Source organism: Tinamus guttatus, unplaced genomic scaffold (genome assembly GCF_059628265.1).
Source record: "Tinamus guttatus ecotype Peru unplaced genomic scaffold, ASM5962826v1 Tinamus_guttatus_pri_ptg000080l, whole genome shotgun sequence".
NCBI classification, from domain to species: Eukaryota; Metazoa; Chordata; class Aves; order Tinamiformes; family Tinamidae; genus Tinamus; species Tinamus guttatus.
Window position 1 is genome coordinate 369,889 of NW_028288614.1, and position 27,437 is coordinate 397,325.

The 27,437-nt window shown below is 45.1% G+C and overlaps 1 protein-coding gene across 3 annotated transcripts in view; it reads left to right on the forward strand.

The window, feature by feature from the left end:
- Positions 1-27,437, forward strand: part of RUNX2 (RUNX family transcription factor 2) — a 145,618-nt gene that overhangs the window by 21,239 nt on the left and 96,942 nt on the right. For 2 of the 3 annotated variants that reach the window (XM_088520112.1, XM_088520113.1), the window contains exon 4: positions 23,673-23,846. The exons of the other annotated variant lie outside the window; for it this stretch is intronic. In XM_088520112.1, the coding sequence (XP_088376238.1) occupies positions 23,673-23,846 (174 nt within the window). The remainder of the gene's footprint in view (positions 1-23,672; positions 23,847-27,437) is intronic. 3 annotated transcript variants of the gene reach the window in all.

Below are 27,437 nucleotides of genomic sequence, written 5' to 3' on the forward strand. Positions count from 1 at the left end.
TAATTTCACTCTTTTTGATCGCTGCTATCCCTGAACGACAGAGGTGGCCACAAAAGGGAAACCTAAATGTGTTTGGCTTGTAAAATGGTCTATGTTATAGACAGGTAGGAGAGAGTACTGGGAACTTGGTGTAAAAGGGAATAAGCTATAGATTTATTTCAATTTTTTTTTGGCATATTGCGATTGAATACTTAAATAACAGGAAAATAATAACATGTTGGCAGATTGAAATTACTGACTAAAAGGACAGATGCCTCTAGCTTGAAGCCTTGCTGTATGTACACACTGCAGACAAAAATTACAGGAGGGAAAGACCGTGGTTGAACACCCAGAAGTTGGAAACACCGCGAGTGCGGTTGTCTGCACGACTGTAATTCATGCCTTGTGTGTGTGCGCGATGGAACGGTCCTTCACCATAGGCACTTGTGCTAATGCAGAGAGAATTAAGTTCAAAAGTATTTGTTAATTCTCAGCACTCTGTTTGAGGCACATGGGATCTTATTTTTCAAAGATCTTAACAGTATGTAGCATTTTGTATGTTCAAAGTGCAGCTCTGCGGTTGGGTTAGGAGTTAACTCAGGGCTTCTGAAGAAGAAATATGGGAACCTCCTATCAGGCACTGAGATATGTATTAACAAACACACAGCTGATACAACCTGTGAACACTTTGTTTTAAGTAATTTAACTACGATTAGAACAAGAAAAAAAGTGTGTGGCAAAAGCATGAAATCTGTGGGCCAGCAGTCAGATATGCTTGCCAGGCAGGGGATCAAATCTTCAAAGCTTTTAGCTCCTAAAATCTAAGGAATTTCCACTCTGTGATTTTTTGTTTCAAAGGTTTATAATTTTCCAAAATCTGCCTGGATTGTGTTGGAGAAGGCAGCAGGCATGCTGCTGGGGGAAAAAAAAAAAAAAATCAGCAACCTGCGGGGCCAAGTTTCACGTCTCCCTTCCAAAATGCAGGGACAGAAAAGCTCCTTGAAGAGGAGGTTGCCAAAAAACCGATTTTTGAGGCGCTACGTGGGGCAGGAGAGCGCGGCGGGACCCCGCGCGCGCCCGGAGCGCGCGGCAGGGAGGGCAGCGAGCGCGGGGAGAGCAGCGGGACCCCCTCGGCCTGCGGTTTTGGGGGCTCGGGGCGGCGGGCGCCGGCGTTCGGCAGGACCCTCCTTCCCCAGGCTGCGAGGAGCAGCTCGGGGCGCGTTTGCTGAGCGGAGTCGGCGCCGTCCGCGCGGGCGCTGCGGAGCAGGGGCCGGTGGAGGTGGGTGCAGCAGGTCCCGCTGCGAGCGCTCCGGCGTCCGCAGCAACCCGCGGCCGTGCTGCTGGAGTCTGGGGGTTTATTTGCTTCTGAAAGGGAATTCTTTTATTTTTTTTTTAAATCCCATATGTTTAAGAACAACAAACACAGGAAATGAGCATTGAAATCCCCCTCCAAACTCTGCCCTAAATAACTTGCAGCATCAGACGTGCACTGGTTTGTATGGGGCCACTTTATCTCAGCTACCTGAATCCAGGCACTGCCCACTCTTCGGGACTGGCAAAATTGTGAGCCAGGTTTCTCGCCTGGGTGCAGCTCTAGCCAGAGGGTCCTCAGAAAGGCTCTTCAGGAGGGGTTAAGGCTCTGTGCAGTCAGGGCTTCCTCCCTGCAGAAGCAAGCTGAGCACACCTGACAAACAGGTGCATCCAGAGGCAAAGTCTTTCATTATTTTCTGTACTCTGATACAAGTCAGTGAAAAAAAACGCTTTCTATTTCAACTCGTCCTTTGCATTTGGGTGGCAAAGAGCTGCTGAAGGTGTTAGGTCCGCTTAGCCAGGAACTCATCACTGCTTTTAAACACTGTGAATTGAACGAGCTGGTCGAGAGCACCCAGCTTTGCAAACGTGAGATGCAAAATGCATGGAAACGCTTTCCCTGTTGAAAGCAGGCAGCTGTTACTTGCAGATGCACTCTCAGAGCTCTCTGTGGCTCTCAGTTCCTATGAAGCAGAGGAGACCTTGCACTTGAAGGTGTTTCTGCCTTTCAACACGCTCCAGCTGAGTCAAAGAGAGAGCACGACTCGGTTTAAGCTTTTTCCCATTTCTTTTACTGTCATGGGGTTCCCATCCTTAGGAGCCAGGCATCTTGAGAGTTGAAAGAGAAGTGTTGTCAGGAGAGTGATTAAAGCAGGGATTGATGTGGCCGGAGCCAAGGTTCAGTAACCTCCCTGGGCCCCTGCGTTAGTGGTATGTCACATACAGTAGCTTTACCATGAGAGCAGAGCAAATGTGTTTTTTCTTGTCTTGTGTTGCCAGAAAATGTTGACCCCAGAATAGCCGCACTGGGTGAGCCAACAGGAGAGGAAGGCACTGCATGCTGAAAACTAGTTATGTGCACTCTTTAATTTGTCACTTAGGGGTAATATCTTCTTGCATTTACATTTTTAAATTGGTTTGGTGTGCCCTGAACTATGGTCCTAGTGTCCAAGTTGAAAACTTCTTAGTTTTATGAGTTATTGAAAAAAGAAATCCAAAATCCTTGCTTAATTGATGTTCAGTATGCAGAACAGTTTACAGTTATTTGAAGGCTTCATATTTTTATAAGGACACGAGTTTGGGGAGAGATTAGATTTTTGGCCACATGCAACATGGAACAATCTCTTAAAAGAGGATGCTGTCAAGTGAATTTGGCCCAAAATTCAAGTTAAAAAAAAAAGAATTTTGGCATAAAAATAATCGGATCAAAATATTTTTTTTTCCCATTAAAAGAAAAGCCAGAGCCATCAAATGCTTGAGATCTCCCATATGGACTGCAGAATAGTTTTATACCGGAGCACAATGCTGGTTTTTGGAGAGTGTCTGAGGCAGCTCCTGTTTTGGAATCCTACTCGTGTCTTCCTTGAATGATACTTTAGACTGTATGTAGTGAGAAGCAATGTTAGCATATCTGGAACATCAACGAAAAAGCTGTTTGATGGAAGAAATGTTTCTCTTCAAAGAGAACAAGATGATCCTCCCCTACGCCCCGTTTCTTCTCCTGTTCGCTCTTGTTTCAGGAAGTGGTGAAGGCCACTTCTCTATGGCCAGATGAGTAAGGCACGAATGCAAGAGGATGGCTCAGTGGCCAAGCCGCTTGAGCACAGGTCTCCCTAATCTGTAGTCTGATGTTTTGCTCCAGCTTTGGCTTTGCTTTTGAAAATTCCACTGAGCAAATGTGCAAACTTGCTGACATCAGTGGAGACTGGGTGCCTCTTTCTTGGGGCCTCAGCTACTCTCATGGGAAGGAGGCGCTGGCCTACCCGAAGGATGACATGAATGTGTAACAGGAAGGATGGTGAAGATCAAGGGGTTTGTTCACTGGAATGACTCTGTTCTTCCAGCATATTCATGTCCAAGATATATCACCATATGAGTTAGAAGGCCTCAGTTTCCTTTGATGAGTGGAAACATTTTTGTTTTTTCTTAGTTTTATTTTATACACTCTGTCCTCAAGACAGGAAGAAGTGACTGAGCACTGGAACAGGTTGCCCAGAAAGGTTGTGGAGTCTCCATCCTTGGCCAAAAGCCATCTGGACCCAATCCTGAACAATGTGCTCTAGACAATCCTGCTTGAATAGGAGAGTTGGGCAAGATGATCTCCAAAGATCCTCTCCAACCTCAACCCTTCTATGATTCTGTGCCTTAGTTATCTGTTACGTGAGCTTCAACCAGATATTGTCATGCTGGGTTGCTGCGTTAGAGCAGGGTCGTTTGCTCGGATCCCAGACCAAAACTCCTCCAATTCCTTGAAATCACTGTGGGAGGTGAAGGTGGCTCACGGGAGGCAGCCTCTCCTCAGGACAGTCCCTATTCGCCCATTCAGAGACCGGCATAGTCACTGCTTACAAGCTCTTCTCTAGCTAGCACAGACCAGGGGGAGGAAAGACAGACAAATGAGGAAATCTGAAAAAATGAAATTATGCCAAGCAGCTAGTTTTTCTTTCAACATTTATTTTACCCTGCCAATTACCAACTCCATTGGTGTCAACATGATCAAGGACATATATTTTCTATCGGCTCTCCATTTCTGATAAGGGTGAGTGTCTCAGAAGGTGCCTGCAGCCAAGACAAGGCAGCTCGGCAGCCATCGGGGTGGCTGCTGTCGTGCACGGACACGTGTCCTGGGGGTGACGGGGGCACCCGTGAGCGTTTGCAACCTTCCACTTCAGCTGGAAGAGGAAAACCAGCTTGACAAGAAGGAACCGCTGCGACAGGCAGCGGAGCTTGGTGGGATTTTAAACAAATCTCCTTAAGCAAGCATGAAAACAAGCTATTTAGCGCTCATTAATGTCTCAGGTTAAACTCTTGAATAATTTGTCATGGTTAGGCTCTTTTGGTTTCATTGGTGTTTTTCTAGTGACTAACGAGATGACAGCCACGCATGCTCCTTGGTATGCCTCTGCTCACAATAGGGTTGAAAATTGTGTATTTGTTATTGATGTCATTAAAGTGATGGATTTGAGCTCGGTTTCTGAGGCAGCCGACGGGGTGGTTAGGACTAATTTCTAGCAATGGTTTTGGAGGTTGAAACCAAAGTGTGTATAAAAGGAAATGTTTCTTCTTTTAAGCAAATAATTTGAACCCAGATGAATGAAATTTAAGCAAGTGGGCATCAACTTGAAGTTAATTTTGACATAGTTGTCTGGAAATCATCACCAATTAAAATATTTTTATGAGCTCGAATGTAGCATTGTCTTTTGGTGCTTATGTAAGAGGGGAACAACTGCTTGTTTAACCCCAGCCTTGAGACTACTGGCCAGAATATACGACTGAAGTCACAGCCATGCGGTCCTTGGCAAGCCCAGCTTTGTGGGGTTAAGGCAGTTCCTGCATCTGAATTGAGAGAGACGTAACTTAGAACAAATCCCTTGTACCCGTCAGGATGTACGAATCATTTAAAAATGCATCCCACCATATACATTTGGCATTTTTCTGACTAACAGAAAAGGCAGCCTTAGTCATTTGTGTTCGCTTTTGTGGTGAGTGGACTCCTGCTATTGCAAAAATTCTGCAGAAGTTTACAAGGTTTGGACGTGTGAGGGGACTGGAGCAGGTCTGCAGCCCTAGGTCAGCATGAAAAATAAATCCCTTGGGTTGTTATGATCAGATTCTTTCATGTGCTGCTCCAGCCTGAATCACTGGCGAGATAGGTACTGAATTTGTACACACACCTTTCACACCTGCACATGAAGAGAGCCTTTGATGCCAAGTGCTGGATGGAACAACAAGATGAGTATGTGCAGGTTTAAAAAGATACCGCACTCAAATATTTTTATAGCTTTTTAGACTCTGGACTTTTAAAAGAATAATGAAGACCCTGTCTGGTGCAGAGGAGCTTTCTCTGTGTTGTGAATTTGGTGATTTTTGTTGTTTTTATGTTGCAAATGGAGTTGAAATGTTGATGACTTCAGTATAAAGGGCTGTGCTCTGTTTCTAACCACATTTTCGCTAATTCACTGAGAAGAACTTTTAAATTTTAACGTTTCTATTTGTGTTTATTTGCCTTTTCTTTTATTATGCCATGTGCCTATATATAATCTACATATATGTATGTGCATATATATGTCTACATATATAAAACTCTCTCTATAAAATAATGTGTGCTTGTGAAACTAAGCCTATCATAACTTTGTTTTCCATTCCTTAATTATCGCCATTTGATTCTTGTGCCGTAGTGTAGTTCTATCATTTGGGCTCAAAACACTGTAGACAGATGTTCAAATATTTAAACACAAACAAAACTGTTTATATTTAACTTACAGAGTCATTATAGCTCTGGTATGTATGCATGGAATTTACCTTGCTGTGAAGTGCTACCACTAGACCTATGCACCACTTCAGTTTGAAAGAAGGTAGACCTGAAATTGCACTTAATTTCAGCCTTCAGATGAGTCCACACCGAGAAAATCTCAGGGCTTAGCTGCACAATCAAGTTACAGAGATGACTGCGTTACCGCACAGGTAGGAGTTTTTGGCCCTCATAAATGCAGGTTAATTTGGTGTAGCTTAGTCTTCAAGAAAATAGGCCAAAGAGAAGCAGAATCGCTGTGCGTTTGCCACCACAGGTCTGAGACATGGTAACCTCATGTGCTCCAGCAACGTGGCTGTGTAGCTGCATGGTCCTGTATTAGCAAGAGACAAGCCAGTTTTTGGAACATTGCTGATATTTTTGTTTAGAAATTGCTGTTGAATCCCATAGTTTGGTTTTGTGGACTTGAATAAAAACACAGGTTTTCAGAGGTTGTCTCAAAGCAGAAGTGATTTCACTTCTCTGTCTGGGAAGAGACCTCTCTAAAGAGATTTTGACAGGTATTTCAGACCTTAATTTTACCAGTCCTGACTCTTCAGGTGTTCTGCCTATGGACAAGTACCTTGCATTTGCCTTGACTTCTGTAATCCCTGCAGTCTGTAATCCCTGCAGTCTATAGCATTTCCTAGATAGCAGCCAAGAGCCGATTTAAGAAATTTCCCTGGAAATCCCTGTGCAGTCGCTTGCGTGCTCACGGCCGGGGGCATCGAGGCCATGACAGAAAGCGGCGCCGCGGAGCGAACGCGGCCCGACCGCCGGGCTGCTCCGATGGTCACCGCGACGTTGGAGGTGGCCGCCCAAGAGGAAGCGCTCCAGCTCGCGCCGCTCCCGAGCCGGGGCGCGCGACCGCCTTTAGCCATTGCCCCTCCAAGTGGGATTTTATGGTTGCAATCATCTAGCAAGCCCCGTCCCTACCTGTACTATCACTCTGGTGTCCCTCAGAACGTTTAATTCTTATACATAAATACAGGAGGCCTCTGGGTTTTCCTAAGCCTACGTTAGACAACACACTTTTTTTCCTTCTGGATTAAGGCAAGATTTTTGGAGGCTGCATGAGCATGGCGTGCATCAGCATGCCGAAACTCTCCCGTGTTTCCAGAGCCTCTCGGTGCCGAGCAGGCTCTGCGAACGGACAGGAACCAGGTTTCAAGCGAGCGGCGCAGAGAGTTTTGCTTCTGCTTCGGGAACAGAAAGCGAGCTTGCCAAAAGTCAGTTCCCATTAGCGGAGCTGCTAAGTGAGATTTATTTTTTGAATCATGATTTAGAAATGTATGGTGTCCTTCAGAAAATGCTCGCCTGAGTGAGCTTCCCAGCAGTGGCAGAAAAGCATGAAGGGAGAGGCTGTTGACAGGATACCAGGCTTTTTTAGTCTGAAATTCTACAACCTGACATAAATCGGGGCGGGGAAAAAATGCCAGTTGATCTATCTGGGCTAATTCATTTCTGCAGTCAAGTTGTGAAAAGTTTGCCTCAACCATTTCTAAATGCATTTCACCAATGCAGTTGCGCCAAAATCACTTTTCACTTTTGCTCCCAGCATTATACTGATCTTTCCTGTTTCTTCTGTAAGTAACAGCTCTCTTTTTTGCTACTTCTCCAAGATACCCATAGAAATATACCCTAAACATAGCCACTGGCACTTGCCAACCTCTCCTTTCTTTAGCAACAGTGATGTTTGTCAGAGAAATGTGGGGTGCCAGGTACGTGCGTCTGTGCATTGCTGCATAGGGTGACCCTCCGGGGTGCAAGCTCAGGTGGAGGAGCCACAGCTGGGGACGTGGTGAAACCTCTCCTGGTACTTGCAACCACACTGGCACAAGCAGCTCACACTTCTGCTTCTGAGCAGATGAAGCCCCGGGGTGCCCAGCTGCCCCTCGTACGACACAAGGAAGGCACTGCCAAATGGGTTGAGAAAACTGGGGCTGTCCCAGCGTTGCAGTTCTGCTCTAGTCACGAAACAAGTGACTTCTCCTGTGGCTGACTTCCCTGGGAAGGCTCACGGCTTGGAGGGAAGCAGAGCTTTGAAACTGTAGTTTTGTTTAAATGTGAGGTGTTACTAAAGGGAGAGCAAAGTTTAGTGAATGGCAAAATCGCCCCCACCTTCATGTGCAGCAAATAGGAGAAGGATGGATATAACAGATAAGAGCAGGAGAGAAAAATAAGATAGTTGGGTTATAACGTAGAGGAGATGTTCTGTGGTCTCTTTGGCTTTTTGTTTGCAGGAGGAAGCTAACAGAATTAAAAAGGGGAAGACAAAAGAACGGATTAGGTTTGGAAGGATTCAAATAAGAAAAAAGGCAGGGAAAGAAATATGTAAATACCACTTATTTGTGCTACTTGCTGATCCACTGCTTCCCTCCTAGCTGTTCCATTAACAGACAATCAGCCAACGTCCTTGAAGGGCTCATTACGTGTGTACCGGGGCATCTTAACGGCATCGCCTGGTTTAGACTCAGGGATTTCTGAGGCGTGGGAAAGAAACATAACCCAGAGTGATCTAGAACTCACTAATTAACCCTTAGCAGAGCTGATGGGAAGAGGTGATGTCTGCCAAGCCCATAATTTCCAAATGGATTGATGAGATGTCCCATGAAATTATTTTTTCATTATGGGCACTTTCCTGTACACCTCAGCATAGGGCCAATAGACTCCTCTCCTTCTGAAGAGGCTTCTGGTCTTCCAGAGGATTAGCTATTAATATTAACCTATTAATATTAATTTTATGAAGCAAGTAGTTAGCACACTTTTTCCCCGGTCTGTCATTGAGAAGTAAGCCCAAACATGCATACAGAACTATCATCAGTGTTAAAAAGTCATGCCCTATGTTTAGGTATGGGGAAAAATCTTTTTTGGTTCCTTCTTTTGGAGCCAAGATGAATGGAAATTCCCATCAAGATAAGGAGCCATATTTGTCTTGAGCCAACAGGCCGTGCCATTTCAGAAAAGACCGAGGGAACACTGGTGTTTCCAGAAGTTTTGCCTTCAGGGTGTGGTATCAAAGTAAGGTTGTTATCACCTGTGGTCAGAGATCTCATTGTTGACCCATAAATGCCAACTCCAGGAGCAGGAGCTTTCCTTTATGCTTCATCTGATTAGCACGGTTTTACATAACTGTTAAGTTCGTAACCTCTGTGCAAATCCCCAAATTTCCTGCCATTATTCGTTGGCAAGGATAACGGCTCTTATTGATCATTGATAAAATACTGGAGATTGGTTTTACCGCTAAACTAAGATTGACTTCCAGCGTAGAGGAGGTCCTGCCCCTCGAGCCAGAAGGTGACACTGGGCTGCGGGACTGCGGAGGTGAGTCTTGCGTCTTGATGAGACAGAAGACGTTGCCTCCTTGAACTTTTAGTTCAACTGTCAGAAAGTTGAATTGATTTGTAGTGTGAATCAGTGCAATTTTCCTGTCCTTTTTGGACCTTTTTAAGGACCTTTTGGACCTTTTAAGGACCTTTTTGGTCCTTATTGAAAAACTCAAAACCACTACAGGTAATTTCCCCAAGATCCACTTTAGACATTGTGGCATGCAGCGTGCAGCGTAGGTGCAGCTGGACAAACCCAGGCTCTCTTTCCCTTTTCAGCATTTTCCTCCTGTTTCAGTGAATAAAACAGAAAAAGCTGCCGCCCCTCTCCCCACAAAACCAAGCACTAACTAATAGGAGATACATTGGCCCAGTTCTTGCTTCTGTCAGACTAAGTGGGAGCTTTGCCATGAGCTCAGAGGAGAGCAGCATCTGGCCGTGGGTGATGCTTATAATCTCTCTCCACCTCCTTCCACCACACCTCAGCTGACAAGAAACTTAACCTCTGCTACCAGGCCGAGATACCTTATCATGTATGCAAAACTCACTAATATCCTTTACCACAACTGCTGCCACACGAAACGTTGGCCCAAAATTTAGGTTTTGCTTTAAGAACAGGCGGTTTGGGCACGAGAGCATTGTTAAAGGCAGTGTGGCCCCAGATATCTTCACGATGACGTAGTGTCATCACGAAGATTGCGAGCGTTATGCGCTGTCCTGAACGCCGCAGCTGGAGCATTTTGCGAGGGCATGAGTGCTGGAAAGCACTGCTGGCCTAGCAAACCCATCTGACCTAGCCTCGTTAGTAGGGGCAGCTTTGCAAGGGTGCTAAACAGAGGCCACTGCCCTTCTCCAGTGCTACCAAAGATGCCGTAGTTTTGTCCTAAGTTGTGTCCAAGGCAGAGCTGGGAGTGGGATCTTCCTGAACGGTGCAATGTGTAGACATGTGATGAGAGAAAATCCCCCCAAACTTATCGTGTGAGGGGCTGAAACACGGGAGGAAAGCAAGGAGCCTGCCCTGCGGAGCTCCTGCCTCCCAGCACGGCACCCCTGAAGCCGCAGGGGCTGTCAGAAGCAGAGCTGAACAGTTTAGAGATGTTTTTTCCTATTTACGCGGCTATAATTTCTCCGTAGCATAAATGTTGAAAATGCCGCTCGAAAAAGATTAGAAACATATTTCCTGCCCGGCTTCCTGGCTCCTGAGGCCACACACGTGCAGCGAGGGCCATTAACCATTGCAAGGCAGCGGTGCAAGGTGCTCGCGCGGTGGCACCGGCCTGTGTCCCGGCACCGCTTGCCGACGGGCAGGGGGACAAGTTGGTGCCCTTGCTCCTGGCAAGTGCAGCTCCTTAGCACCCCGGGCAGCCTGGCACGCTGAAGGTATTCGCATGCTTTGCCCTCATTTAATTGGATTTGGGAGTCTGAAACGCAGCGCATTTGCTCATTTCGTAAAATAGCTACTGTAGCTCAGACACAGTTGCCGAAAAAAAGCCAGCCTCATTCTCGTCCAAAATGGATATTTCCATGCTTGGAGGGTGGTCTCCCTTCTGCCTTTAAAGTGTTCTTTAGTCATTGTGTGCCTTGGTGAAAATCTCTGTTTTTACAGTATTCGTGTAGTTTGCATTCAGTTGGACAGATGACTTTTTAATACACTTTTTTATTGTTTCAAAGTCAAGGCAGTTTCATCTTGTCTGGAGCTTTACCTAGTGTTGGTTGAAAGACTGGAAGTTTCATCCTCTGGATGCAAACACGTGCAGATCAGGTGAAAGATCAGCAGAACAGATCCTAGGAGCTTCCAGGTTGTGCTCAGCGCAGAGTTTATAACGTCCTGGAGAACTGAAGCACGTGCTGAAATGTAAGGCTATATTAAAGTTTCCTTAAACATAACGTGAGTCCCACATCTATCCTTAAGTCCCCTGCTATTTCAGGGTCAAATGTCGGGCAAGAAAATGATTTTCTGAAATGGCAGCAATGGGAAAAGTGTCGCTTTGTGTTAGCAGAGAGAGAGTTGTCCCCAGCTGTTGCGTAGCTGTTCCATCTTCTGGAGGCGTCGGGTTCAGTTTTGCTGAGGAGAATCAGTGCCGCAGCCTTATGCAGTGCGACAGGTGCTAATCTTCCAGGAAATTCATCCTACATCCCACCCATTAAGGGAATTTTATATAAAAACGGTTTAATGTCTCTTTAAAGGTGTCAGCAGGCATGGGAGGACCACACAGCTTGGGTTCCACTGCAAGCAATGGAGTGAAATTGTCTGCATAATTATTTTAGTTGGATTGAGAATCGGCAGTCCTCTCTGGCTGCAGGAAATAAACCCCTGTTAAAACCATATGGCAGCGTTCTCAGAAGCGATGCGATTATGGGGCCACTTCACTTGCAGCTCTCCAGGCAGTCGGAGGAAGCTGTTGTGTTTGTGCGTGATTAATTCTGCTTTTTCTTGGTGAGCAGATAGAGAAATGTCATCTTCAGCACCATGCGGGAGGGTGATGGCGCGCTTGTTTGCCTGCACCTTGCTTTTTCAGTGTACTGAAACAGCAATAAATGAGAACAATCTCTGTACAAACCTTTGAGACCCAACAGGAATGTACCATTGTGCATAGGTACCACAAATGCATAGCAAAGAAACTCCGTTAAAATGAGTGGTGCTCCAAGGCTGGGGTCATTCGCTGATTTTTAGAAGTTCCAGGCGGTGGAAATGGTGTGACCTTATCTTAACCAGGGCCATCTCACTCTTTTCCCTCGCATGTCCTGGTTATGAGTGGCTTCAATGTCATTCTGGTTCGAAGGATGAGAGGTTTGATAGGATTTTGAAGGCAGGGACCCTCTTGTTTCTAGAGCACAGGAAGACATTAAGAGTAGATGGGAAGGTGTGGAAAGCATAGAACAGAGAGGCACAGTTGTATTAAATGTGCTTTGATTTTCCCTTTAAATTCAGCGTCCGCAGCTTTTCTCATTCATTAGTTCTCTACGAGTGGATTTCCATTTACTTTAGGGAAGATTATACCGGAATTAACCCGAAAGGAAGAAACAGACCTATAACATTACTGGAGACTCTCATCAAAGCATTATCAAACACTAATAGCAAGTGTTGCCAAAGACAGCCAAGAAGCATTAGCAAAGAAAAGCAAAACGAGCAAAAACACTTTTGCTCTATCAAATCTGAGTCATGTGCAGGAAGCAAATTATCACAACCATGATGAAAACGTAAATGTTGGGAAGGGGGCTCTGTCCAGATGGTAAGTGCTGCAGTGTTAATAGCACTGAGCTCTCTGTAGACTTCTACCAAAGTAAAAACCACCACCACCTTCTACTTACACCTAAACCTCCTTACAGTATGTCTTGAAGCGGGGAAGTGTTCCGTCCCTTTTTTTTTTGTTGCTGTTTTTTTATTTGATTTAGTTGGGAGATGAGTTTTACTTCTGAACAAAAGCAAGGCAAAATACCCCAGTAAAATACAGCCGATTTCTCCAGCATCATCAGTGTTCCTTGCTTTATTTGCATTTAGGCAAAAGGGGAACAATATTTTGTATTCCATTTTCCAGTGCTGATTAAATGAGGGTTACGCTGAAAGAAAAATTTTCGTATGTATCTACTGTGAAAGTTGTGCCTGTTGCTTCAGTGCACTTTAGTTTCTCGATAGGAAGAAAAAATAGGTTTAAGGAGTACATGACACAGTTGGTATCTAAAATTCCATAACGGAGGGATTGATTTTTGACTTTGCAGACATATATAACTGTAACCGTTACTGTGGAGCAGATATATTATTTCTATAAGTCCTGTGACATTAAAACCAAAACGAATAATAAGAATCAAATTTGTACAAGCTGTGCAGACTCCAGGGCCGCCCTGTTTCCTGCTGAAGGCCAGGACCAAACCTCCATTCGCCTCTCTGGCTGGTGCCTTGGGCCCAACACAATCCCACTTTTCCAGTTCTCGGCTCATCCCCCTTTATCCCGTGAATTAAATGAAGATTTGCTGCCTGCAAAACAGAACCTGGGGAGAAAAACTTGCTTTAAATGGAATGAACTAGTGAGATGATATTAATAGCACAGGGGCTGATGAGTATTTCCAGAATTTAAGTCCGTTAGTGCTATTTCTGCCTGTTTGAAGAGAGAGGCATGAAATATCCTTGCATCTCTTGTGTTGCGGAGATGTTTTCCACTGGTGTACTGTAGTGGGCATCCAAGCCTAATGACTCACTGAAATAATAATAATAATAATAATAAAGGTGCTAGGGATGACTTGGGGCACCTGCCAATGATGATCCTATGCATTCTCAACCCTATGCTTTGGGCGTCTGTATAGCTCTATACGTGCGCTTGCCTATGTCTCTGAGAGATATAAAATTCCTAGTGGTGCTTATGAACAAGTTGCAATTTCTATAACTGGTCATTGAGAGCTGCTGGTTTTTTGATTTTCCTTTTTTTTTTTTTCCAAAATATTGCACCCACAACGCCATGCCCGAGCAGGTTTTGGTTTAGCAGTGGAATCATGGCCATAGATGTAGCGTGGTCAAAGCAAAGCCTGCAAGCACGTCTTACAGAGGAGAGGCCATCGGTGGCATTTCCACAGTGTCCCCTGCATGTTGGACCTTACCTCCATCAGGTCAAGCGTCCCGGCGCTTCCTTATCTCTCCCCGCAAAACCGGGTGCAAACTTGGCATTCTACGTGCTAAATTCATAGTGAAATAAATCTTGCAATAGCCACGGTGAGGCAAAGAGATGCCAGAGTTGTCCCAGGTGTAGAAGCGGTGGCAACCATGAGGGTTAGTACCCGTGTTTCCAGAATACAGATCCTTGCAGTGTGGGAGACCTACACAGGCGCAGCCTGAACTTATCTGTGGCTTTTCAAGGGAACTGGAAACACCGGACGCTTTTGCAATATCAGCCCCACAGTTAGTATAAGTCGCCCGCCTTGACATACTCACACTAAAAATATTGTATACGTGACTGAAGTGAGCACAGACGATCACTAAGGCCCAGAACAGCAGGGCTCAAGGAAACCTCAAGCGACCCAGGCCATTTTTCCTCTGAGGAAGTATTATATATACTTAGGTCATCACTGACATTGCGCCAAATGCTTACAAGCCTCCAGAGCTTCCTTCCACTCACTCACCGAGTCTGGGTTTGGGGCATTTTTGCCTCGTTTATACCTAAAAAGGAGCTTGCTGTTATCATGCATGAATCTCTTGCACCCCAAGTGAAGCCAGCTTTTTCCTGTTCTCTTCTCTGCTGACACCGAGATCATTTGATTATCAGTGTCTTCAGAGAGCATTTCACTCTTATCGTGTCCTCTCCTACTCTTCTCCTCACTAGACTAAACAAATGTGTTCCCTTCAACTTTTCCATGTAGGTCGTGCTTTCTAAATCTCTCACCATTCCTGTTCTTCTCTGGGTTCTCTCTAATTTGTCTCTATCTTTCTTGAAGGGAGGTGTCCCAAGCCGGGTAAAGGAGTCCAGCTCACGTCTCCCCAGTGTGTAATAGTTATCTTCTATGTCTTACCTGCCTCATAGTCATTAATCTTTCCCCAGAACAGTGTTTCCTTTTTTTTTCTCCCTCCCCCATTTTTTTAAACTGAATCCTATTATTCAGTTATCTTACATGATTCACATGCTACTTGCAGTTCACTGTATCCTTAGATCTTTTTCAGCAGTGCAGCTGGCTAATCAGTTATTTGTCTTGAGCAATAGATGTCTTTCCATGAATGAACTTAACGTTTTGCTCTGTGTCATTTTGCTGATTTCTCTATCATTTCTGCTAGGATCATTTTGAAAACCAGCCCCCTTTTCCAACATATGGAGACCTGCTCCCCACCTCATGCCATCCTGAGGTCTTATAATTTGGCTTTGTATTGCACCACCTAAGAAAGTAGTGAATACTAAGGGACCAAGGACCAGCCCTGGTGGGATGATGCATAAAATGCCTCCCAATCAGGTCCCCATAGCGAGTCGGTGGGAAAGCTTGTGACACTGAAATCCTCCACACAGCCCAGGGCTTTCATTGCACTTCGGCCTTTTACCAGTTTAGAGGGTGTAAATAAGAAGAAGGTGTTAAGCGTAATTTTCGCTGGGGAAACCACCAATTCTGTAGACCTTTCAAAAGGAAGAAAGGGAGACATCCATCAAACTGTCATTACAAATTAGATGCCACAAACCTAAGCTCATGGAGCCGCCAGGAATCTGTAAACCTTTTAAAGGATACGCCTGTTTTTGACATTTAAAATAAAAAATCTTTATAGACTTTTGTGGAGAATGCTGATGGGCCAGGAGCAAAATGACATTTCTCAACTGTCTGAAAGACTCCGCAAAACCGAGCACATGGCCAGTTTTAGAAGCTCAGGTTAATTATTTCTGCGTTATGCCCGGGAACAAATAATAGTTTGTCTGTTTTACTCGCTGAGTGGGAAAAGATGTTGGACTGCGCTCCTTCTTTTTTTATAGTGGCTGCTGCATCTTGGCTTCAGCCGCCACTTAGCCTGAGTTGAGGTGCCCTTTATATAACAATAACTTGATACTACTCAAAATACTTGGCGCTGCGAGCACGGGAGAGGAATGTAATGAGAACACTTTAGCAGGTCTGAGTGTGAATAAACGCCGGTAGTTTTGGAATGAGAGGGCAGGGTTTGCAGCGCGCGGCTCTCCCTGCCTTGGCATTCGCAGACGAGGAGAATATGAGGATTAGCATAGTAGACTCCGTTTATTACACTTGGGTGGATAAAGCAATTATCTGTCTATCAAGGCTGCAGCGCATTGTGCAACTGCATTAACGTGGGCGGGTACGTGGATAAATGCTACTCTGCCACAGAGGGTGCTGATACACAAGATAATCCTCCGAGTCAAACTTGCAAAGACTGTTTTCTTTTGGAGTTTATATCATGTTACCCCTGCGATTGTAGATTGGAATGGCATCTTTTTTATTTTATTTTATTTTTTTTTATTTCTAACCGCGCTTTCAGGTTGCTGTGGCCATCTGAATTTTATTAGTAAGGTTATTTTTGAAATATCCCTCCTTCAGTCAAGTTTAAACAATGTGCTTAAAACCTGCTGCCCGGATATAAACACAGTAGTCTCCTAATGCAGCAAAACAATCTGTTGAAAGATGGAGTGCAAACACACACATATCCATCCCTTATTGCTTAACTGTTGTTCCTGCCATGCCTGAATTCCCGTCGCGACCGCAGCGATCACTCCGTAAGATTCTCCTGGTTTTGGGGGGCGAGGAACAAAACCCAAATTGCAAAGGCGCCTTCTTGATGTCTAGAGAGCGGCGGGTTGCGTAGCAGCGCACCACCGGAGAGGTCTTAGACTAGATTAAAGCTAAGCACCTTAAATCTGTTTTAATGATCATGTTTACATCTCCCCCCTTCTCCTTCTTTCAAAGTAATCAGGTTTCGCAAGCGTTAAGAAAACCAGCCCCTCCTGCCAGCTGGAGGGAGGCCAGTTCAAGCAGATTTCCTTCTCTCTCTCCAGCCCCCTCGCCCCCTTTGCTTGCTGTGATCTCTACTGCTCCCGCTGCAGCGAGCGAAACAAGTTGGCGGCTCTTTACAGGCTGGGTACCTTTGAGGAGGGAAGAAAAATGCCTTCTTGTTCCTCAAAGTTATTGCGGGATTAGGCCGGGGATGATAAAGCCAGGATGCGGCTGCAGGGCTGCCCTCGCGCTCCCTCTTCTCCCCGTACGCTAAAAAACGGAGAGAGCGGAGGATGAGGGTGAGTGTAACAGGGAATGAAGGCAGGGATGGAGGCTGGCGTGACACGCGCTGTTTAGACGAGTCATGATGCCACGATGTGGCTTCCCAGCACACGGATTCGTGACGTTTGTGGGTGCTGGGGAAGGGTGAAGGGAGCATTTTGGAGCGAGGGCCTCCCCCCTGCTCCGTCCAGCCTGGCCACTTGCATGCCGGTGTTCACGGAGGACCTTATGTAGCTTTGCATAGCAGCCCAATCCGAGGCAGAATTCAACAGCTCTTAGAAATAAAGGGAGAACGTTTAACCCATCAAATTGGCTAATTTTGCTGTGTTAACGCAACTTTGTGCAAGCTTATGGGCCAGCTTAGCTCCTGCCACCTGCCCCGCGTTGTTCCGTGGTGTCTGCAGGAGCTCAGAGCGCTTCTCCCGCTGCAGCGGCTCAGGCAGAGCAGTTTTTACCCACAGGATAGTGAAGTCTTGGGAGCCAGAGGCTGCTTTGCTGCTGTTGCAATGTGCTGAAGACCCCTGACCTCAACATGTCGCTTTCAGCTGGCCATGGGGCTTCTCACAGACCCCAACTGAATTGCAAAAAAAAAAAAAAAAAAAAAAAGCGTTGACAGCACTTAATGCTCTCAAAAGCTTTGCAATGCTTTCCTGTTTTTCTTCTATTTATTTATTTACTTATTTTCATTTCTCTGCAGTAGTTTCAGGTACAGGCCTTACCTGCTTTGAGTTCAACACATGTCCTTTTTGAAAAAAAAAAAGACCCAAACTCTTGATTTCTACCCACGTCTGAGCGGCTCTTTCTGTGTGTACAGTTAGGAGAATAGCTCTTCAGTCTCATGCGAATCGATGCCCTTAGCTATTTAAAATACAAACATCTTTTTTTTTTTCTCTCTCCATGGAGTGAATTAAATGCAGTGACTGCACCTATGGAGCTCCTTGTTTTATGAATTCTAAGAACTTTTCCTATGCAGAGCCTATGGCCTAATTACGTAATTATGTCTCTTGGGTAGATTATATTTTTCTTCTCATAATTGTGTCTTTACCCAAGAGACTGGAAGGGTTCCAAACTTTCCACTTTCTTGAGTAAAAATTGTTTGGCTCTCGTTTGCATTTTTTTCTCTGAACTTTGAGTTGTGGGAGGGGGGACTGCCCAGGGAAGCCAGGCTGGGGATGCGAGGGTGTCACAAGAGACACTCTTGACTTTTGTTGGTGTTGTTGTTTTTCCCCTTGCAAAAAGCTGATGTGCTTCTTAGGGGCTGCTACTGATTTATGGCTCTCTTATTTTTACCTCCGGAGCACAGATAGACACTGCTTTGGAGCTGCCTCTTGCTGAAATGATGTATCGCCTGAAACTTGTAGCAGAACAATGAGCATCTCGGGTTCCTGCTGAATGTGCAGCCTCGTTCAGGCCCTGCACAGCAGCTCTTAAGAAGCCTGAGGCTCCGTTCTGAACTCCTTTGCTCTGGCATAAATGTAGTTCCTTTGACTGCAGCTTTACAAGGCTGTAGTTTAATTCTGGATCAAGCCTGTATCACCTATATCTCACTGGAGTATCGAATGGGACAAAATGTAGGAAGATATCCCAAGGAAATTTAGGGAGAATCTATGGTGAAATTCAGGAGAATCTGTGTTGAAATTAAGAGGACATATAATGTGTTCTCTCCATGGTGTGAAACTGGGTCCTGTTGAGTATACAGTATGCCTCTAGTGCATTAGTATTAAAAGATACATAAGCAGTGTGCTCATCTCAAAGGTATATACCTATAGAGTTAGTAGAGAAAAAAAATGCCCTTTTTTTCCCCTTTCAAGTGCTCAACCTGTGGTGAACGTGGGAATAATCAGAACTTGGGCTCTTTGGCACAAGTTGAGGCCAGAGAAAACCATTTTGGTTGCAATGTTGCAGCAGATACGTCTCCAGCAGGTGAGAGCCTGGTCCTTGCTTTCCTGACACTTGGGCATTCCCTTGACTTCCTTACAAAGACACCTGCCTCCCACGGTGTTTTTTTGTTGTCCAGACAAAAGTGAGAAAGATAGAAATGGGCGATGACTGAAAATAGCTAACCCACTTGAGAGCGATAAAAACATCTGCTGACAATCTGGTAACCAGATCTCCTGGGTATCAGAAAAAACTGGTGGGTGGTGCACAGGGTACAAAGAGAGGGAGTCCCTGGATGTCAGCATCTGGTGAGGCCACGTGTAGCACGATCTGATGAGTTTTCAGCTCCACACCCACGAGCCGCAAGATAAAAACGCGAGGCCCCTCCTCCCCGAGGAGGTAAAACGAACGTGGGGGCCTCCCCGCCGCATTTACATTCTGCAAGTCAGCTCTTCGGGGCCCGATTTGCCTGTTGCCTCCTCCAGCGGTGCGGTAGGAACGCAGCGATGAGAGAGCGACTCCCGGCCCTTGGCAGTTACCACATCCAGCAGACGCGAGGTCGCGTTGCTTTGATCTGGAAGACATTCCTTCATTTAGCTTAAACTGAAATGATTAATCTGGAGCTGAAGCCTCCTCACATCTTCTGCCACGGCTGGAATGTGATAATTTAACAATAGGTTACATGTGTGATTTTAACCCCTGCGAAGCCGTCCCGCATCGGCGCGTTCAAGCAGCAGCGCAGTCACTTGTCTGCCTGGCTGCAGTTGGGGCGGCCTCTGATCCTCTCTGTCACTACTGATTTCTGGTTCCGTTCATGCAAAATGGCCAAAACTGGTGCTGCAGTGGATTAACAGAGGTAGTTTTTGTCACCAGAAATGGTAATACACAGTTTGGTGCTTGGTTCAGAATAGCTGAGGAGTGCGGAGAGACCAGACTATTACTTGCTGTCATTTTGGTGCGATTCACAGGTTTCTTTTTTTTCTAACATCATGTTTTATGCTATGACAACAGACAAACCAGAACCACTTGTATAGGTTTTGTCTATCAATTCTTAACTATTTTCCTGTCTTTCCTATGTCCTTGCCTGTGACCTGATGCATTTCAATGGCCTCTTGGTGGTCCTATCATTGCTCAGTACATTTTGTAAAAATCTTATCTTTTTGATTTTATTAAAAAAAAAAGACTTTGTTTCTGTAGCAAAGACTGCCTGCAGCCAGAAGTATTTGTCCCCGCTCCCATTGCACAAAATCTTCTTTGTAATGGAATAACTGGCACTAAATGCAGCACTAAAATGCAGTGTTGCTTGTAGGACTGTCCTGCTACCCTAAGTACTGGTACTGGGATAGCTCCAGCATTACTTTATCCTATTCTTCATATAGTTTCATCCTACTTTTTAATGTAATTGCTGCTGCAGCAGCTTGCTGATCCTCACTGAGCTATCCACGCTATTCCCCAAATGCTTTTTCCTGAAATAAAATTATGTCTCATGACTGAGACCGAGGAACACAGCTTTTCTCCGCATACTCCCCTGGGATCAGGAATTTCTCTGTCAACGGACACATACATCAATGCTGAGATGAAAAGCAGCTTGCAGAATGAATTTTAAACATGTATCACATATTTCATTGCTTCTGCTTATGTGCTGCTTGGAAAACCTTTTTAGTGTGTTTTGGCATATACCCCTTGGCTGCTGCTGGCTGTTAAGGGGATTTTTGCCCAGACATCGAGGCAAGAGAGTTACTCAAGGTGCTTGCACTTCCTCGTGAGCCCCTCCTGAACGTGAAGTTTTTGTCACGTTTCCCACCAACGTTCAACGGGTGCCGTTTTTGCTGGGGGAATGTGGCTTCTGTCTCTGGATTGCTTTGTCACAACAAGACTTCGCATTGCAGCCTGAAATTTTAAGTGGCCATAAGAGAAGGGCAAGCCTGCCTTTGGCCCCTTGCAGCTTCATGGATGCCTGGGTGCTTCCAGATGTTCTGGAAGCCTAGATTTTTATTTTTATGTTTTTTTTTTTGGGGGGGGGGGCATGGATAGGATCGAATCCCCGCATCTCCAGATCATGTCTGTTCAGATGTGGGAACTTTTCTCCTTTCTTCACTTCTCTGCTTAGATAGAAGAGCTCCGCTGTCCTCAACAGCTGCTGATTGTCTTGCTGGAGTAGATCTAGCTAAGTATAAGTGAGACAAATAAATAGTTAAATATAAGTTCCAGTCAGGAAAAGCTATGTATGGACCAATAAAACACAGTGAAAATTGAGCCGGGGGTTATCAGGACAGGTTGATGCAGAAGCAGTGTATTTATTGATGCAGAAGCAGTTAAAATAGCTTGTGCACTGGTTTGTTAGTGAAGGAGTTTGTGATGCTTCTGCAAAAGGGGTGCTGTGCAAACATAGGACAGGGGTTTTTGTGTGAAAATTCAATGTAGAATCATTTCCAGGTAAAGGAACTTGATGTTGAGGTTCACCTGATTTTGAGCCCTTCTGAACTTGCTGAGAGCAGATGATCTATTGCAATTAGGAATGGCTGTGAATAAAAGAGAAAAGAGAAGGGGGAGGATTTGTCCAGAAAACAGAGCAGAAAATGCAGCTGACAAAGTAAAAAGCAAATACAGAAAAACTACAGGGGAAAAAAAAAGAAAGAAAGATGGGGAAGGAGAAATCCCAGGAGAGTACTGCATGTGTGTGTTTATGTGTTTGGGTAAAAGCTGTTTCTTTAGGTTTAGCAGCACCCAGCTTGTACAAGTTGTAATTTACATAGATTGAAAAGATAACGCTGAAGAGTAGATGTTATCCTACTAGATGTTATCCTGTTAATTAAGCTGCCATTAAAGAGTTGTTACAAGCCCACCAAAAATCATTCCACATTTCAACTGATTGATACCTTCTGAGGAGTGCAGCAGCTGATAGTTTTGTGGAGCCCTAATACATGGCACCACCTTCTCTTTAATGAGAAAGCTCCCGCCTACCCCATGTTTTTATATTGAGTCATCCCGGGGGAGAAAAATCATACTTCAAAGTACAGAATAATGGGTCAACTAATTAATTCTTTTAAATTGCTAGAGAAGCTTCTCCAATATTAAATTCCATCCAGTTTCGTCCCATCTCCTAGCCTGAATCCTGCAGTTTTCTACCTAGAGCCATGGCTTCTCTTAGTCCAGTTGTGAATTAGCTGTACTTAGTACTCATGCTAAAGTGAAATTGCTTTGCCTACCGTCACACTTGGGCACCTTGGTCTCAGTTAGGAAACGGGAACCCTTGTACCTGTTGTGGTGATAGATAACATTAAAATGCATTTATTAAAGAGTGATGGTTCTATGGTTAGATCTCAAGACTCAGTGGCTACCTTTATACTGTTAGAATAAATGAAACAGTGCCAGAATTTGGATTCTTAGGACCAATTTGAGACAACCTGACCATGTCTACCAAGCTCCACTGCCTTAACCCTCAAGCAGATGGCTGCATTCAGACTGCTAACTAAAAAAATGTGAATGATCTCAAATAACTGGGGATCACCTGGAGGGGTTCAAGCTGATCTCAGGCCAAACCACACTAGGGACCCTCCTTACATGTTAAAAGTGTAAAATATATCCCATGACGTTGCGGTGCTGGTGCCTGTGCCCTGGATGGAAGCAGCCTGTACTCCTGGGCTGCCATCCATGAGCCTGGGCTCTCGTTTCAGCTCTGCTGCAGCTCTTGGTGTGACTGTAGCTGGTAGCTTAGGGAAGGGTTCGTTGCCTTTAATGGTAACTAATGGTGAGGGCATCTCATTACGTTAGTCTTGTGGGCTTCCTCTCTGATCGGAGAAGGAAGAAAAAGCAAATTCAGAAGGTGAGTCATCCCGTTTTAAGACCGGTGTCAGAGACAAATGAGATGAATTGCCCTCTGGAAGCAGCTATTTCTTTCCATTAACTGTAGAGGAAGTCTACATTAGAGGAGTTTAGACTAGAAGCCTGATTTATGAATGGCTAAAGTTAGGTAAAATCAGTCCTGACCTTAATCTCTCTGCGTGCTTGTTTCTCCATATGCTGAATGCATCAATAAGGCCTTCTCTGCCTCCCATGCAAATGTGCCTTTGGGTGAGGAGCATCCTTTGAGCCCTTTGAAAGAAGTTAAACCTAGGAGTAAAAATACACCGATAGAAAGATAAAAACCTTTATTCTGAGACACCTGAATGGCAGCATGAACCAACCTGCCAGATGGGCCATCCAGTGCTTTTGTCTTTTTTTTCTCCATTCCATTTTGACAGCTGAGCACCTATGACTTGTCCCAGATGTGGTCGTGCAGCCAGGGCACAGGCAGCTACTTCTGGGGACACAGGGATATTGAGGAAGGTGACAAAGGAGGAGAAGGGCAATGCTAGGACGCAGTCTTGGCCAGCAGCTTTGATGGTTTTCCTTGCCATCCCACACTTCTTTAATGAAGGTGACCATTTGCTTTTTGGAAAGGCTCCCGAGCTGGAGATGAGTGAAAGCTGAGCTAGCTGTGACAGAGAGAAATAAAAAAAAAAATAAAAAAAAAGGAAAAATCTCCACAACACACACAGCAGGCATGGAATTATTGTCCCACTTGGTAAGATGAACTTCAATCTGAGGCTTACTTTTGGAAGAAAATGTTGCCCCTTTTCCTATCCAGTGCAGAAAAAAAAAGAAAAAAAAAGAAAGAAAGAAAGAAAAGACCTTGTATGGGTCCCCTCATAAGTGCTTATTTGATGCAAATTCTAACATGGTACACATCTCTGCAGGCACAGTTGTACTCAATATGGCTTTCACCAGCACAACCATGTCCAAAACACGAGTCCCCACACCAGTGTCACTCTGTTATCAGAGGACAGCTGAGATAGATACCTATAAAGTCCGTTAATCTCATAATAATCCTTAGAGACATTTTGTCTTTTTTTCTTCTTTTTTTTTCTTTTTTTTTTTTTGTATGGTAAATTATTAAACCTTGTTATTAATGCTTTTATTTTATGATTTGCTGTTTCCAGGGCACAGACAGAAGCTTGATGACTCTAAACCTAGTTTGTTCTCTGAACGCCTCAGTGATTTAGGGCGCATTCCTCATCCCAGTATGAGAGTAGGGGTCCCGACCCAGAGCCCACGGCCCTCTCTGAACTCTGCACCAAGTCCTTTTAATCCACAAGGACAGAGTCAGATTACAGGTAAGAGACAGAATCATAGGTTTGACTTGCACAGGCAACGGTAGTAATTGCTTATGGATATTTGTGTCTCAACTGTAGTAAAAAGAGGCTGTTACAGAGTGAGAGACGTGTTCCAAGCAAAGCTAGGCGGGAAGTGAATTTTTATGTAGCATTTGAAGCTGTAAATGTTGTTCTTTTTCAAAGTTACTTTCTGCCAAATGTCCGAAATAGTCAATCCAGATAAATCAAATAGGAATCTGGTGAAATTCTAATTGTTCTGCATTTACCTCCATATGTGCAATAGTACTTGCTAGTGTATATTAGACCGAATGTTTTTATTCACTTATTTTGCACTGGTGGTGAGGAAAACAGCCACTATGCAATGGTTGTTCTTGCAGGATTCTAATATAATTTTCTCCTGTGGCAGTTTCCTTCCAGCACCAGTGCTGATCACTGTTACAATAAAGGAACTGGATTGCGTAGAAATCTCCAAAGGTTACTTGCCAAGGACTGTATGCAACATTTATGATTTTATGCTCAGAGGCAGATTTGATTGTGCTGAGGGAAAACACAAAATGCCATGTGTCACAAATTACAAGACTGAAATAAGATGTTTATCTGCAGCCATGCCAGAAGTTTGCAACAAAACTGTCAAGCCTACAAAATAAACTGATTTTGTTATTTTTATAAATGCAGAGCTTTAGCAGATTGGCTCTATTTTTTTTTCTTTTCAGAAGAATTTCAAAAGAACTTGTACCTAATTTTGGTTATTTCTACACTAGAAACTTGTGCTGATGCTTTTTATGTCTGTCCAGGATGTGAAGAGGTCTTGCACCTGACCAGTTCAGTTGCTAGAACCACTGGAGAACTTAACGTAGATGCAGGTCTGTCAGCAAAACTCTTGGGTCAATCTGCTTGAGCTGCTTAAATCTCAGTTTTACTGCTATACCTGCATCGACACCAGTTGTTGTTTGCCAAGGCAATATACCAGTATTCCTTCACTGGTAAAGCACTCCTAGTATAGACAAAGTCTTTGAGTCAACCTAGGAAGATTTCTGGTTTCATGTTTCAAGTGGTTTTGACATGATACCAGCTGAAACTTAGTGGTTTTAACAAAGTGTTGTGGCTTTCTTCTTCTTTCTTTTTCTTCTTTTTAAAGTTCAACTGGTTTATTAATCTGCAGTAAGGAACAGAAGTAAGTGGGTTAATGTGAACCCAAAACACTCAGAGAATTGAGACAGAAAAATTGTTCTCATGAGCTGTGGCAAAGTTCTAGATCCAGAAGTCGTGCTTTAACTAGTGTAAAGTATTTTAAATGTGACATATGTTGATGTTATTCATTACTTAGTACCTGCTACCCACCAGCTGCCCAGATTTTTTGCCAGTGTTAATGTTTTGTCAGTTGGACATGTGAAGTCAGGACTCTAGTGCTCATCACCATCTGGGTGGGAACTGCCAAACTAAAACTCTTTTTTATTTTAAGCTGTTTTCCTGTGTCAGACAGTGATTTAGGACATGGTGGTTCCCAGGAAAGTAGGGGAGAAGGCGGGGGGAAACATGGGGCTATAATCAGCTCCTCTGCTTGTACCTCCATAGTTTACCTGTTGTACAGTACACCTAGGACTACACTATATCCGGGACTGAAGGAGGGTGATTTTTTTTCCTGATCCCGTCTGGTGATCAGCTTATGCCCTAAAGCACGAGAACTGAGATCCCTTGTAATATTCTCCCCAGCTCAGTGTAACTTCATATGCTGTTCTCACTCCCTCACATGCCTCCCGTGGCAAATGTTCGCTGGGTTTCACTAATAGGCTACTTCACTGCCTCATCGCATATCAGCAGCAGCCCTTACGGATCCAGGAGGTGCAGACTTCAGATAAGGTTTGAATAACCCTGAGTGCAGACAAAGCCACGCGGTGCTTGCTGGCTGCTCCACAGTTTTAAGAGCAAGCGGTGGAAAGCTGAGAGCACTGTCCCCACTGGGACTTCACTGAGAGAGGGAAGAAGTGGCACTGGTGGGACAGAGGGAAGTGAGTGGAGCCAAGAAAGCGGGGCTGGTTTTCCACGCTCTCCTGGACTACCTGCTTGCTGTGCAGACAGACTCACAGGCATGGGATGCTTTGGGATCCCAAAGTGCTCCCGATTCCCTAAAGCTCCTTCTGCCCCTTAATGTTTGCAGTGAGGCAGGGGCCATGCCGTGGCCAGATACGGTCAGGATTTGCTGTGCTATTCCCCAGCATCACCGCTTCTTTGGGTTAGAAATGCAGAACATCCAGCCCTCAAAGACTACGTGCTGGCCCTAGTAGCCCTGCCATGGAGTGAGGCTACTCCAGGTGCCCGTTCTAACCCGCAAAAGCCGCCACGCGCTTTGATGCTCCCCCAAAGCGTGGGATGCTTTTGCAGACAGGACCCAGGGCGTCCTGGGGCCACGGGATGTGCCTCGCCATGCTCCTTGTGCCCAAGGGAGACCAGGTGTGAGTGACGCTGGGGAATGGCAAACGTGTGCCCGTTGGGCGCGGGTGCTGCCGTCCCCACGGGCTGCGTTACTGCAGTGCAGTGCTCAGCAGGGCCTGCCCGCCGGGCGCTCTGCGCTCCTGTGCCCTGGGTAGCACCAAAACAGGCAGAGACCCTTGTCCGAAAAACGAAGGCTTTGTTATTTCCTTTGCTGGAACGAAGCAAGCATTCTTCTGGACATACCTCTGCTTCGTAATCATTTTACCTAGTAATTTAGGGAAAGTAATTAATTCCTAATAGCCTGAACTGTAAATACTGGTTTCCTATGACAAAATCCATATTATTACTGGTAAGCACGTAAACTGTTTTTGTTTCGTTCCACTTGAGGTGTTGCATAGTTACTGCATGATTAAACCAAAATAATATTTAAAACCTGGCTAGCCCATACCTGAGTATGAAAGAACTCAGCACTTTGGGGTTCACTTTTGCGTTTCTTTTCTGTGTCTGGGCCGTGTTTATTTTCCTAGAGTATCAGAATACAGGTTTTACAAATCACAGCGCAGCCCTAAACCGCCACAAGCCCAGGCTGTGGCAGTAGGAGGCACAGAGTTGCCCTTATTCAACATGGCATTTTAACTAGAATCCTGCAAAAGCAACACTGAAGGGTCATTAAAAAACAAATCGCCCAATAAGCAGATGCCTTTGCTGAGGCAATACAGATTCAATTTGAACCCCGCTTGCTGCCCATAAATCAGGAATCCTGTCTGCTCACATTTGGATACTGCTATATTTGCCCTTTTTTTTTTTTTTCCTCCCTCCCCTAATTTCCTCCCCTAATGGAGCTCGAACAACTCGCTCCCGTTTCGAATTACCTCCCCGCTCAGACATTGAGTTATTGTATCGGCGCTCTGCAGGAAACGAGGGAAGCCCCTGCTTTCCTGACGCGCAGCCGGGTGAGGACCAGCTCGTATCCGCCGGGGAGAGGCGCAGGCATCCGGGCAATAGTGCGGCCGGCATGAGCGGCCCTGCTCCGAGCTGTCGAGTGGGAGTTCAGTGAGGTTTCATGCTCCGTCACCACCGTGGCACCACCTGATCTATAGGAGAGTTGGGCGACGGCAGCAACTGCAGTAGCAGCCCTTGAAAATGGATCCTGTGCAA